This window comes from Merops nubicus, unplaced genomic scaffold (genome assembly GCF_000691845.1).
Source record: "Merops nubicus isolate BGI_N331 unplaced genomic scaffold, ASM69184v1 scaffold20794, whole genome shotgun sequence".
Classification (NCBI taxonomy): domain Eukaryota; kingdom Metazoa; phylum Chordata; class Aves; order Coraciiformes; family Meropidae; genus Merops; species Merops nubicus.
In genome coordinates this window covers 61,781-76,640 of record NW_008606721.1, presented here as the reverse complement: position 1 = coordinate 76,640, position 14,860 = coordinate 61,781, and the positions used below count along the sequence as shown (strand labels likewise).

The window sequence follows — 14,860 nt, the reverse complement described above, 5'->3', positions numbered from 1 at the left end:
AAAACGGAAATCCACCAGCCAGCTCACCTGTGTTTCAGCAGTGGTCAGAAAAAGAACTAAAAGAAGAGTGGCTTTACACCTTTTGTGATTTGCCATCCATCTGATGCTGCTCGCAGCTGCTGAACTACTGTGATCACGTAAGTTTTTTAGATGGTGCAGACACCTCTGCATGATTTGTCAATAAAAGCATCATGAGTAATAGGAACAGATACACCTGTTTGCCCTCACTCTGGTCTGAGTGCCTCGGCACGTGCACGCAGTTCTCCTGCTGAGTAGCTGAGATTCTCCAGAGCATCAGCGCTGGGACAGGGAGAAGCTGGCAGGCTGCAGATGGGTGGGGAGTGGGAAGACCTGTGTTAGATATGAAAGCTGGTATTTTATGATATAGAAGTAAGGTATTTTGGCACCTTAGCAGGAAGGCAGTCTGGACAGAAAGGAGGAGATGCTTTCACAGCTGGGCCTGTTCTCTGCTGTTGCTCTTTTACATCAGGGGCGTAGATGTAATCAAGGTTCCTGAGAAAATAATAAAATCAGCGTAATGTGCCAGGTTAAAAATTGCAGTGCTAAAACACAGCCATAGGATCTCTTTTACTCCTAAACCCAGAGACCTCCAGCTTCAAATAAGTATTGAAAGTAGAATAGGCTTTGTATTAAATTTGAGTCGAGTTTGCAGGATCTCTGGGAGCAGACACAAAAGATCCTGATTCAGAAGAGGGTGTGCATCTGCTTCACTCCCTCTCTGAAGGAAGCCTTAGGGCTCTGAGTATGTCTTGGGACAGGAAAACCCCTGTGTGGGAGAGGATGCAGGGCAAGTTCTGCCTTTCTGTGATTTACAGGTGAGGCATAAAGTTTCAAGCAGTATCACTGAAAATATTCCTGCCTTTTCCCATGCTGAAGCCTTGTTGCAGCCCATGAACCAGCCTCAGATCCAAGGCAGGAAAACATTATGTTGGGGGTGGACTGCCACCCCCATCTGGAGATTGAGTTTGCTTGTCACTGAAGGGGTGTCTGCAGAGCCATTCTTGCTGTTTAAGGACAAAAGTCATTCTTCAATGGTACACAGAGAGCTTGTAAAGCAACAGCTAATAGTGTGTTTGGCTGCACCCTTTCTAAAAGTCACATTTTTGTTTGAAGGAGGGAGCTAAACAATATTTGTGATGGATATCCATAGCAAAACTTAGTCGTAGAGGAAGAGGATGGGAAGAATTTATGATATTTATTGGTATAAATCAGGAGGGCTCCAACAGTGTGAGGGAAAATGAGACTGTAGGGTAAGGAGGGTCTGGAAACACGGAGGAGTGAGAAGAGACCAGGCTAGGAGTGAGTGGAGAAGTTAGCAGCATGTTAGATCAGATGTTGGTGAGAGTTTAGTAAACATTAGAGTCCAGAGCTGGGAATTTTACATGGAATCTGATGACTCCTTATTTCTGCCCCTGATAGTACAGTTTGGAAAACCGAGGTGCTCAGAGGAGCAGAGAGAGGAAGAGGGAGAGCTGAGGAGGAGGAGGTGTGGCTGAGTCCCAGTGTCCTTGGCTGGCTGCGGTTGGATCTGGAGGGAGAAGCTGACAGCCTGGCTCTTTATCTCGCTCCTGCGGCAGCGGCTGGCGGCTGGCCAGCTGCAGAGGGAGTCGCCGAGGCCGAGACAGACTTGCAGCCTTCTTGCAAAAGCTTTTGAACAGTTTTCTCTTCGATGTGCAGCAGATAAAGCCAGGGCTCCTGCCCGCCTGCACGCTCTTCAGGGTTCAGACTCTGTCTGGGTTGAGATCACGTTAGAAAGAGTGTCTTGTAGAAGAACATCTAAACTTAGTTTATTTGTTCCTCTCCCGTGAAATTTGTCATACTACTGTATTTCCCTCACTGCCAGGATGGCAGATGTACTCTGTAATGTGATATCCAGCTGTTGTATTTTTGCTTCCTACATCACTGCGAGTTTTAAGGCTCCTGCCTTCCAAACTCAGCCTGACAGGGAACCCCGAGACAGCAAATGCTTCATGGCTGGCTGAGCTTCACAGAGCCAACAAGAGAAAAGCTGTGTTCCCACTGTGAAACAAAGGTGCTTCAGAACCACACAGAGAAAAAGTGCTCAGAGGAAAGGAGATGCTTGTTTTGCACTGTGGTGAAAAACGGCTGCTGGTTCCAGCTTCTCAGTGTGTTTTAAATGCAGTGAAGGTGGAGCTGGAAGTGGCTGGGCTTCGTGTGGGTCACTTGCTCAAGTGCCAAAGGAATGATTACATTGCTGGTACTTACTGCTAGCACACAGTGCAACTCTCCAACAAACTTGGGGGCTAGGAGGGAATTTCATACAGGAAGGGTGAACAGGTTTAGCCTGCAGAAAGCTGCGGAAGGGAAGGGAAGGGAAGGGAAGGGAAGGGAAGGGAAGGGAAGGGAGAAAAGCACAACAGGAAAAATCTTTATTCCTCGGATTTTATGAGCCCTCATGGATTTTTGGGCAGGGAAGCCAGCATCGTGTTAGGAATGTGTAACTTTGATCTTTGTCCCACTCACATGCTTGCATTTGCAAGCTGATGGCAGGGCAGAGTTGGCTCCTATGTAAGTTTGCATTCTCTTGGCCTTTTAGGTGACGACAGCGATCTCCATTCACCATAGTATGTGTATGTTAAAGGAAAAAAAATTACATTTCTTGTTTTATTATTCTTTGTAGGCCAGCAGCATCAAAGGAGCAGGCTGCCCTCACTGCTCTCACAGCTGCTGCCTGTGTCTGTGCTGTATATATGCTAAATTAATTGGAAAAACAGGGACAAAAAGGCATTTAGTTCGGGTCAACCAGTTGGACTACAGCAAATGCATGACAGGCTTAATCATTGTCTTTTGCCAAAGAGCAGGTTGGCAAGGGCAGGCACTCCAACCCCTTCTGACGAAATTTGGGCTTTTTCCAGTGCCTTTGGAGGCGGGATGCTGTGAGGGAAAGGTCTCCACGCCGAGCCCAGACGCTGTCATATCGACAGGGTGGGATGATGGGGAGGGTTACGGCAGGTTACTTATCTTTTGTCAGCTGTGAACTCAGCTTTCAGCCTTGGTTCATCACAGCTTCACACGTAGCCTGAGAGGGCACCACGGCTTTCCCTTGGCAAGAATGAGGTGGTTAATTAATATGGTCTCATTAAAGGCTTCGGTCTCTGGTGCAATGCGAAAAACAAACATCTGCAGCAGCCTTTCTTCCTTTGCCACCAAGCTCTGTGTTTTTCATGGGAAAGAACATCAACCAAAAAAACGCTGCAGAGGACTTGGCTGTCTTAATGGCTTGCAAAGTTTGGGTCTTCTGAAATGTCTTCTATATAAACGTGCAGTCTTGCACTTCAGGAGGAGTAAGCTGGCAAAGGGAAGGAGTGGGCACAGTGTAGCTCTCAAAACTCTTTTCCAACAGCTTTGTGGTTTTGGCGATGTAAATGATTCAGCATCTCAGTATTTCTTCCATACTGCATCAAGAATTAATGTGTGGTATGCAGGGTGCATATTCCACACTAATTAAAGTGATTTTCTGCTGAACTCCATGGGGAAAGGATATTGAGGGATATAAAGATTAAACCAAATATAAACTCATGTTAAAATTGATCAGGAAAATGTTGCTAATAATGGCTACAGTGAAGAATTAATTTCCTATCCTTTTTCTTTCCAGGCAGTTAACTTCAGTGGAAGTTATGACGTGTGAAACTCAATTGTTATTTTTCAAGAAATGAATGTTACCCTTACAGTATTTTTCTTTATTGTATAGATAACCTGGCTGGGTTTTATTTGTTTTTTTTTCTGTCTGTTTTCTTCCAGGCCTTCTGCCTTATCTAGCAGCCCGACATACTCAGAGCTTCCATTCCTTAGAATTTCTCCTCACCGAAATCCTGCTGCAACATCCGAGTCTCCCTTCAGCACCCCTCACCCATACATTAACCCCTACATGGACTACATCAGGTCCCTGCACAGCAGCCCATCCCTTTCCATGATCTCGGCAGCCCGCGGACTCAGCCCAACAGACGGTGGGTTAAGCCAGGCTTCCTGTTTTCTGTCATTGTAGCAACTTAAGTTATATTAATCTTGTCAGCATTTTTCCCCCTTGTTCAAAGCAGCTTCATCAGGTTTGTCAGACATATTCATTATGTCATAAATGTTTCAATACTTCATCAGCCGATCACAGCTCATTTGTACATCTCACAAATGCTGAAACTTCAGGGAGAAGGGAAGAAAAAAAAAAAGCCCTGCCTCATTCAAAATTGAAGCTGGAAGGGTGGTGTATGTCTTGCTTGGGATATCTTTTGTTTGTGGAGCTGACCCAGGGTGTGATTATGGTCTCTCAAGAAATCCACTGTATCTGCACTGAATTGAGCCAGATTCTTCATGAGTGTAGGTCAGTGTATGCCATGGAGTTCTTTGGGTGTGAAAGGCTTCTTAATTAAACAGTATTTTTCAATCATGTAAAGCATACACTGACTTGTTATATTTAGTCTATTCAAGTTATGTAGAATTATTTCACTTTGCCCTAGCCAATGATATGGCCAAATGGAGTGATACTGATGATCAGGACTGGCCCCTCTGGTTTAAATGATGGGCAGGATACTTGAGATATCAAGGCTTTAGGTCTTGGTGTGACCATGGCTATCACTTTCCAGGTCATTTGGGTTGAAGCGAACTCCTGCAGTCACTCTTGCCATTGGTTTGGCATGTTTCCTACTTGTTTCAGTGGGAATTTTGCCAAAGTGAGCAAAGAGTGGAGTTGCAAAAAGGCTCAGTCTTGTTAGCAGTAGGTTTTTCAGCATTAGAGTAAACAGTTTGACATTTCAAAATTGTAACATTTGCTGAAGGGAGCTAAAATATAACATACTTGGAAACAAAAGTGAATATAATTAAACCGTTATTTTAACTATGGGAAAGATCTTCCCAGTGCATGCAGCAACTTACCCAACAGAGTTAAACTGCCTTTAGCTGAATTTGAAAAATGAGTGCTGCACCCCATCCAAACGGATAACTAATTAATCCTCACTTATAAGAACATATACCTTTACAGTTAATCCATTAGTTATGGGCACATATTCTTATGAGAATAAATTTTAATGACCTATTGTCAGTCAAGGTATATGTCATGCACATAGGGCTTTCCTGGCAGCACTTCGGATCTTGTATGAAGCATTGGTAATTCTACCCTTTTTATTTTAGCCGAAGTATTAGAAAACCAGATATATTTTGAAGGAACAGTTTGAATACTCAGAAATCCATGTTTTGTCTCGGAGAGCTTTTGATATAGGATAAACATGATAGAGCTATAATGTAATGGCATAAATTGGGAAGACTCTTGCAGTTGTTTGGGCTTTTCACAAAGCTAATATGCAGAACACTTTACTGTCTTTTCTTCAGTAACCTTCAAATCACATTCCTTCAGAATTTCATTTATGCTTAAGTTATACTTCAGTTGCAAATACAAAGAGAAGAAGGAGGGAAACAACCTATCCCACAACCATATGACATTAACCTGTGCACATTCTTGGTCTCAGGTCCACAACGCTGAATTCAATTCCACAGATATAGGCACATAGTGCTATCATCTGAGATACACTGAGGTGTCTGACCCAGCACCCAGCTAACATTCCACAAAGGCAGAGATCTCCTAGAGGGCTTTTCTGTATTCACCACGCCAGTGGTAATCTCTCTGAAACTCTAGGATGTCTAAGGGTAGAATTTGGTTCCATATTCTGGCACCTAAGTTTAGTTTAAACTTAGTTTCTAAGTTTATAGAAATCTGTCTGTGATCTTGATGTGCTGTTTTGCCATTATAGTCCAGTGAGCTCTTGGTAGTGTAGTCAGTGGAGCCTTGGAGGACTATTCACTTCACCCAAATACAGACACTCGTATGTTACCAGGTGGCTCTGGAACTCCATCATAGAAGTGGTGCTGTGATACATCTGTCTACAACGTAGGTGTTTGGTGTCAGTTCATGTGTGTGAAATACCTTGCCTCAACTCCAGCTGCCACCACAGAAAGGCAGTTTTTTGCTGAGTGGCTTGTCTCATACCTGCCAGCCTCACATAGGTGCCTTGGATACCTAAGGGCTTTCAGATGGCATGAGACATCATTTTCAGATGACACTTTGTCCTAACGCTCATCCCCTGAGCTTTGATTGCTGCGTGTGTACACAACCTCAGCCTTTCATAAGTACAAGCTAAACTTCCCAGCTTAAGCTTCTTTCTTCGAGTTTTAAAAAATACATGTTCCTTCATGTTTCCCCTAAGCTCACAGCTCATCTTTGATCAGTTACCACAGCCCAGGTGTTGTGCAGCACCTTGTGAAAACACAGTAACTTGGTAGAGCCATCAGAGATATTTCAATAAAACAACATACTTATTGAAGAGCTGTTAAATTTGTTCTCTGGAATCCATGGTTTGTCATGTGATCTGTCAGGTATAGAGTGAAATGCTCTTCCTAGGTGTAGGTTCCTGGGATCAGATAGTCCCGTGACTTAGGCACAACTAGAATGCAAATAACACCCCCCTGCCCTGTGATTTAAAGGGGTACAGGCACATAAGGTGCTAATAACACAGTGGGCATCATGGCTTAAGTTGTATAGTGTTTGAACCATGAAACCTTGGAAGTTGTTATTGTTCTTCTGAAAGTCGTAGCGAGGTTTCTCTTGCTACCCTAATTGCTTTAGGCCAGTTAGATAATTAGGTCAGTGTACTATTGGGCTCAGTCTGTCGACTCACAGATCTGGTGATGGCTGGGAGCCAAAACAATCTGGAACATAACGAAGAACAGTTTCATGTTCGCTACAAGTCTTGCCAGCTATAATTAATGACTGCCACAGCAGCAGTAATGGTAGAATGTCTTCTGTCTTGCCACTTCACCCTACCCAGCAGAGTCGGTGGGCTGGGGGTGGCTGAGGGCTCCTCTCAGTAACACAGAGGGTTTGGGGCAGGGTTAAGGACTGAGTCGTTGGGTGGGTGTAGAGCAGAGTGCTCAATCCAAGCTCAGCAGTGCCCACAATGCAGAATCAAACACCTCCCCTCATAGAAAAAGCAGGGGCAAAGCTGAAGCTACCCAGGGAATAAACAGGAGAAAACTCAGGGCTGCAGGTCTTCCCATTTACCCTTCATTTACCCTTCATGCAATACATCATTTAGTAGGCTAATTTTTTATGTTTGAAGAAGGTAGTAAGGAATGGTCTTTAAATAGCACCAGAGCATTTCTCAGCATATGGAACATTTAGTAATGCAGTTATGTGCTCATGGTGTTTTTTGCAGGAGTTCATTTTAAAGTTTGCAGCCAATGTTATTGTTAGTTAACCCAGACACTTATGTCAGAAAGCTCAGGAAGTATTTTAAGTGTGTCTGGAAAGATACGATGGTTGCCTACTACTGTAAAACCTTTTAAATCAGTGATTTAGTGTGAGTTACTCTTCTTTTAAAATTTGGTCTGAATATTTTTCTAGCTGTCCCACAGAAAGTGGTGGTGGCTGAAGTAGATTATATTTATTTGAGTTTATTCCTATTTTTAATTTGGAAAAAAAAAAATCCTAATAACCTTTCATTTATCTCTGCTCATTTTTTATTTCATTCCTGTTCCTGTCTGATGTACTTCTGTTTTTCTGAACCTTTCCTGAACTTGGTTCTATTTAACATTATAACGTTGGAAGTGCATTCTTCCATTTTCTTTGGTGAAAATAAAGACAGATTATGCACTTTAGAAATCTGTTGCTGAATAAACTTTTCTCTGAACTCTAATGCCAAGTTTACCTCCTTTTAGTGTAAATGTTGATTCTTCTAAAGTTTGCAAATATTTAGGATCAGATTCTTTGATGTAAACATAAATTACCCTTTTTAGTAATACTGTGTAAGTAAGTATTCAGGGTAAGCTGGTAATTCAGAGAATTTCTGCTTAAAATTCTGTTTCCATTCAAGTTTCAGTTGCTGGGTTCAAAGAAAAATCTCATTAAATAATATGAAAGAATATAAAAAGGATGTGTTGGAGTGTAGCACATAGCACTAAAGAAATCAGAATGTTCCAGCCAAACCTAGGTAACATCTTCTGGTGAGCAGAATGTAAGGAATTTTTAACTGTTTTGCAAGTGGGACAAATTGTAGAGCAGAGAGGAAGGCTGCTCACCTCAGGTCAGATAGCAGGGTAGAGTCAGGATCAAGGAGGTGCAGCCCAGATTATTTTATGAGCACTTCTCACACAAGCCCATGAAATGACCCTCTGCTTACTGTAGCATCTGAAGTCTGCTGAGCTGATATTAAAATTATGTGGATTGTTGTGTTTGTCCAGATTTGCCCATTAGTTTATGGCACGTTTGCAAACTGCGGGGGAACAGAAAGCTCATGTGTTACTGTTACAGGAGAGAAGGGCTAATACAAAGCATTATCAGAGGTCTGCATCACTCATAATGTCACTGACGGGGTGTAGAGCCTATCTGGTCTGTGGTTTGTACACTTTCATACGAACTTTGAAGGATGGGATGGCCCTGTGTTGTTCATGGATAGCTAGTATTTGTCCTGAAAACATGCTTTTTCCTAGTTTACTCCTAAACTTACACACACACTGCCACTGTGAGTGAAAATCTTCTGGTCCTCTAAGCAGAGACTCCAGAAACTTTCTGGAACTTTAGTCATCTTGTTACCTTAGTCCTTGGGGCTAGGAATGAGGTAGATGGGAATAAAGCTGTAGGAAGGTTTTTTCTGCTTTTTTTATGTCACTGGATAAATCATAGTAGTTTCCATTGCTGTCAGACTGTCCCTTTTTGGATCACTTCATAATAAATATAAAAATATGAGATCACTGAGCTCATTAGTATTTTATGCCTTGCTGTTTTTTTGAATGGTGCCTTTGCAGCATCGTTGGTTGGAATCCATTGACTGGTGGTGGCATACTGCAGACATTGCATTACAGTAAAAAAAATAAACAAGCTGCTTTAATAGCCAGAGAAACCAGCAACGTGACCAAACTTCCCCTCTGGTTTATCTGACGTCATTAATGGTGCTTTTTCTGTTGTGCTTTTAGCTCCACATGCTGGTGTCAGCCCAGCTGAGTACTACCATCAGATGGCTCTGTTGGCAGGCCAGCGCAGCCCCTACGCGGACATCATCCCTTCAGCTGCCACGGCAGGAGCTGGTGCTCTTCACATGGAATATCTTCATGCCATGGACAGTAAGTGGCCATTTCTAGAATTTTAGACACTCCTTCAAAGGGAACCACATGGGTTGTTCCTGCTCTGACCCAAAAGGCCTCCACACAGATGAAGTGGGAGTCAGCGTAAGCTTCCTCAGGAGGCTGAAGGGCCAAAGCATTGCCTGCCAAATGTACAAGGGTTACGTCAAGTCTGAAAGTAAACTTTGAAACCCAGAAAGTAGAGGACTGCTCCTGAAAACAGGTTTTATTTCCAGCAGGGCTGGAGTGCTTTTGAAAATACTCTTTTCTATTCACAAACAGTAACTCACTCTCATTGTTAAAGTGTGTATTTCCCTGATGAGCTGTCGGTTAATAAAAGGTTTACATCTGGTTTTCTGTTAGGAGAGCATGCTCCTTTCCTTTTTACAGAGTGGTAGCCATACTTACAGGTTGTGTATCGTAGATGGATAGACTTTGAGATCACTTCTAAGGAAAAGCAGTTTGCTGAATTCTCAAGGATCTACTTAGTTTTCCCAAATATTAAGAGGCTTCTTGACACAATTCAGCATCTTTCAGACCTCTAATCTGTCTTCAGTTCTCTGGTGAAGGAGGAAAAGAGAACACCCCATTCCAAACTGCTCACTACTGCTGCTTTTGATCAGCCAGAAGGGATTATGCAGAGCATTCCCCTTTAGTCACAAGAAGCTTACATGCTTCTTGGGATGTACTCAGTTCCTTCCAACAAGGGAAATAAAAGGTGGTGACGAGAAAAGGTGGTGACTGTTGACTCTTGCTTGATAGTACAGAGCAATACAATAACATTAAAGCACCTTGGTGTCCCACAGCTTTTGAAAATCTTTGTAAGCATGCAGTTTCTTCTTCTCTGCTATTGGCTGCATGCCATAGCTGCTGATCTCAAAGAGTGTGGGAGCTGGGAAGTTCACCACTGGAACACATGGGAATGTAGGTAGCTACCTCTGCAGAATACATGCCTGGGAGTGTGAAGTAGCTGAATGGCCAGCAATTTCTACAAGGGTCAGGCAGGACAGATTGTGTGGAACTGAGCAGGGAATCTATTTTAATTCTATTATCTTGGTAGTGAAGATTTTTTTAGTTCAGTTTCTGTTACCAGTCTCACTGCACTGGTAGCATTCATAGTGATTTTACAGTAATGTAATGTACATTGAACCCACTTCACAATCATAATAAACCCACACAAGTAGTCTGTACTTAAATCAGAAATTAATGTGTAGGCTTCAGTGCTTGAAAGTTTAAGAATATGCTAACTTCTTGATTTGGATTTTGAGAGGAATAAGGAGAGACAAGGTACACTCCTAATGTATTTGATTCATATTAATAATACCTTGCAGAATCGAAACTATGTTCTGCATGGTTCAGGTGATGTAAATCTGCTACTATGTTCCAGTTGCAAGGACAAGTCCCCAGCTTGAATGAATGGACATGACTTCACTGAAGTAAAGGGATCATACAGTTGTAGAGTAGCTTGGGTTGGAGTGACCTTTAAAGGTCTAGTCCATCCCCTCCTGCAATGAGCAGAGTTATTTTATACTTTCAGTGGTTTTGGGTCTTTCTGGGAGACAGTTTCTACGTACATTTGGTAGCAGTACCAAATCAGACTTGATGAAATGGGTCTGTTCAGTCTGTAGGAAGATAGCTACCCAGAGGTATGCCAAAAAACTTCAGAAAGACAGAAGACATTGCAGTACTCACACAAATAATGGCATTTGGACAAAGGATCCTCGTGTTAGGCGAGATGGTGTCTGCTGTCATCTACGTAGGGTTACAGATTTTGCATCCCAAGAATGTTATTCACTTATTACTTAGGAGAAGATGTTTTGACCTTTGCCCATAACTTCATCCCATTCCTAAAAGGTACCTAAACAGTATCTGTAATAAGGATATTTGCTGTCACCAGCTTTAGCTCTGCTTTATTTGAAATGAGCTCTCTAATTTGTTTTGTGTTTGTTTTTAAAAAATAAGATCACACATTTGAGATTCATTATAGCAGCGACTTTTCAATTAGGGATTATTTCAGAGTTAAAGACAAAAAATGTGTAGCACTATTATGCAAATGGGTTATTTTTAAACAGTAAATAGAGAATGAAAATAAGAGTGAATCGTAGTAAGGTCACTCAGCTCACCTTCTGTATTTGATGAGAATGTGTTTAGTCAGGCAATAGCTGCTTTTATCTAAATAGAGTATGAAGTTACCCTTTTACTTTGTAAAAACTAATTAAAACTATCTTAACTTGCATGGGTATACAGTAAATTAATTGTCATTAAGTAGAAATCTGAATGTCCTATCATTCATCATGCTAAAGAAAACCCCTTTCTTCTTTGTCAGAATTTTAGATTAGAAACAAGAACAAAACAATTAGCAGGAAGCTGATATTAAGTTTGTTTTTTTTTTTTAAACAAAAACAATAAGAAGGCCCATGTTTGCATTTAATAACAAAGTACAGTGATCAATGCAAAGCAATGCCATTTGTTTGGATCTTTTTCTTAAGGGTTTGTCTGGTGATCTTAAAAGTACTCTTTCTCCTTTGCCCAGTCTTGTCAAAGGAAACAGAAGAGAGAATGGTCGTTTCCCTCATTATCTGCTATCAAATTCTGAGCAAGTTGACTCAATTCACTCAAAGGCTGCTGTTCATTTATTCCACACAATGACCAAATAGATACAAGCAAGACATTGTTTTTCTTTTGTGAAGCAAGTCTGTCCCCTAATTGTGTGTTTACATGGCATCTAGCACAGTAATTTGGCATCCTTACCCCCTCTTGTAGTACGAATAACAACTCCAACACCAGCATGCACTGGGCACAAAAGTTTGTTGCATACAGTTTGTGCAGTTTTGGGCCTTTTGTTTTGCTCTGTGGTGATGAAAAACTGGTTTTAAAATGAGGGTGATAAGAGTGGGAGATGCACATTAATCAGAAAGTTAAATCTCTCCTAAAGAGCAGGAGGCTTCTTGAAGCGCTGAACTCCACTGTCCATGAACTGTCTGGTACATTGTGGAACAATAAGGACAAGATTGTATATGCCTGATTGTCATTTTTCCTCATCCTGTCCTGCGTGGCACGCAAAGTGGGCCAGAAGTTTCTTTGCTGCTATAAAGCTTTTCTGCAGTTTTGGTGGCTAGAATCCCTGAACAAAGCTTCCTGTCTTCTTTCTTGATCTAAAGGCGTCAGATGTGCTGCCTTTAAGTGTTAGATCAGAGTGACTAGGAGGGGAGTAGGTGGGTATTGACAGTACCACGGTAGCAACAACTGACATTCTTTGTGGCTGTAAAGGCACTGTATGCCAAAACTGTCTTTTAAACACTTAAATTTAATTCCAAAAATCACAGCCTTTTGGGTTTGATACTTGCTTTTTTGACTTGGGGAATATGTTGTACTCTGATTTTAAATGATGCTCGTGTGGAAGGCAAGCATGTTCCCTGAGGTTTCTGGATTCACCCTGAGACTATTAATATCCTCAATCTGATTAACTGTTCCCTGTGCTCACTCAGTATGGGAGGTTTTTCAAAGATGCTCAGCATTGACCTACCCCTTTCATCATTAGAGATACTGATAGCAACCCAATTGACACAAAGGATTTGGCCAGCCTGAAGAATTAAGCCAATGTGAGAAGCTTTGGACTGGTTTCTGATTTTCAGGCACAGTTGGAGAATGAGGGTGGAGTAGCAAGACCATACCTTTTCATACTGATGACAGGTTTACCATTTTGAAAACTAAGATAAAATTCATGACAAACTTCCATCAAGTGAAAACAAAGTTTACATATCTGTGAGTAGAAACCAGAAGAAAAAGAACAAAAGAAAAAAAGCTTTGATGTAAAAAACAAAACAAACGTCCCATGTTCATGGCTTTCAACAAAAACTAGTGCCTGAACAGGTTCAAAGAAGTTTCATTTAAAGGGATGGGATAAAAAAAGGTTTGATGAAGTTTGATTTAAAGGGATGGAATAAATGATACATGTCTGAAGATTGCCTTATAAATGATTAAGCAATGCTAAAAACTTCAACTCAGAAATAAAATTCATGGGCAAATTTGCTGGATGGCATATTCCATTTTTGAAATTTATGATGGAGATAGATATCTGTTATTTTAGAATTGATCTCCACTCCAGGAATAAGATCTTTTCTTCTGACACCTGCTGGATTTTTTGTTGGCACACTCAAGTCTTTGCTATCAAGTACTGATTTTTTTATTACTATAGTGTCTACTCCAAAAAGGTGACATTCCTAAACAAATCTTCACTGTCAGCTTCCATTTGCATGCTTTGCCTAAGCTGATGGTTTTTTTTCTGCACTTGCACAGGACTAAATGGATTTTTAGTGAACCAGTGCTCCTGCTTTTTTTGGTTTTAAAGCATTATCAAGCAGGGAATGTAATACTTTGGTGGGAGAATACTGTGAGCATATGAACATTTCAGATTGCTAAATAAACACTGAAGTGTATTTATTTTAAAATAAATGCCTGGGCAAGGCTGAAAAGTTTGGTTTAGTGTTCAGAGGCACTGTCAAATTGTGACCTATTCCTTTTTATAGTAACATACTAAGACTGATGTTACACTAAATGAATGTGCCAACAAATGTCGTGCAGTGTAATGAGTGGTCAGCTCATGCTTAAGACTTTTTAGGCATGTGAAACCTAATTAAACCATGAAGATCTGAAAAAACAGTAATTCCGTTTAATTGTTATTTTCAGTTCTGTAAGTCGTGACCTCCCTTGAAGTGAATCCCTCTCTCCTGTGGTCAGACTCTGTACAGCTCCTGCTTGGCCTGAGCCGTTGGCTCCTGCTGTGAAGCAGAAATAAGTCTCTCCTTTTTTGCAGGAGACTTTTGGCCCGTAGGAGGTTGTTCTCATCCCAGGTAAATGGAGGTGACTGTTGAATTCCCAGGTCTGGGTGGGGCCTGAGACAGGCACTGCCTGGAGAAGAGGAAGCTCAAGATTACTGCACCTCACAGCTGGAAGAAGCATCTTCCTCCATCTCTGGCCACAGATCTGGTGCAATCCCTGCAGAGCAGGGACAGAGATGTCCTGGCAGCAACTGGCAGGCAAGGGGGAGGTTTAATGAGTGGTGGGTGGAGAGGGGCCTCTTACAAGAGCTGTGGTGTGAGTTAGGCAAGGGGTAAAGGAGACCAGGTCAGTTCAGAAGGGCAAAGAGGAGGCGGGGAGTCGTTGCAGTTTCTGAGCATCCGCAGGGCACTGCAGGGAGTGTGAACTGCCCTCCTGTGTGATCTGTGGAGGGTGACCGTGCCTCTCTCCAGGATGGTAAGAGCTTTGTTGTCAAGAACAGTTGTCAGTAATGCTTGTCCACTCCCCTCTGAGATGCGGGCTGGAGTGCTGCCGAGTCTGCTTGGGCAGCTGTGGCATGGAAAGTAAATGGTGTCTGATCACAGAGGCATCAAAACACAGCTGTCATCTCCTGCTTTTATTGCCCAGTCTAGCTTCAAAGGAGAGGTGTTCAGGTGCTAGTATTCTTCACCACCACTGCACTTTTTGATCAAACCTACGCACTCTGTATCTAGTTAGTAACAGTAGCCATCAGTCCATGTTTAGCAGGCTTGTAACAAGTTTACCAAATAAGCAGAAATTCCTTTGTAGTTGTACAGATTCAAAACTAGACTTCAGATCCATAAGAATTCACTCCTGAGAATCACATTTAAAGCTGTTCTTACGTGGCCATCAGTAGGACAGGATGCCTCTCAGTTGTGAATACAGAAATTTAACT

At 42.0% G+C, this 14,860-nt stretch overlaps 1 protein-coding gene across 1 annotated transcript in view; it reads left to right on the top strand.

The window, feature by feature from the left end:
* LOC103772420 (transcriptional activator GLI3-like) overlaps positions 1-14,860 on the top strand; it is a 187,193-nt gene that overhangs the window by 117,964 nt on the left and 54,369 nt on the right. Inside the window, 2 exon segments of the mRNA XM_008939750.1 lie at positions 3,784-3,989; positions 8,998-9,144. Of these exon segments, the coding sequence (XP_008937998.1) occupies positions 3,784-3,989; positions 8,998-9,144 (353 nt within the window).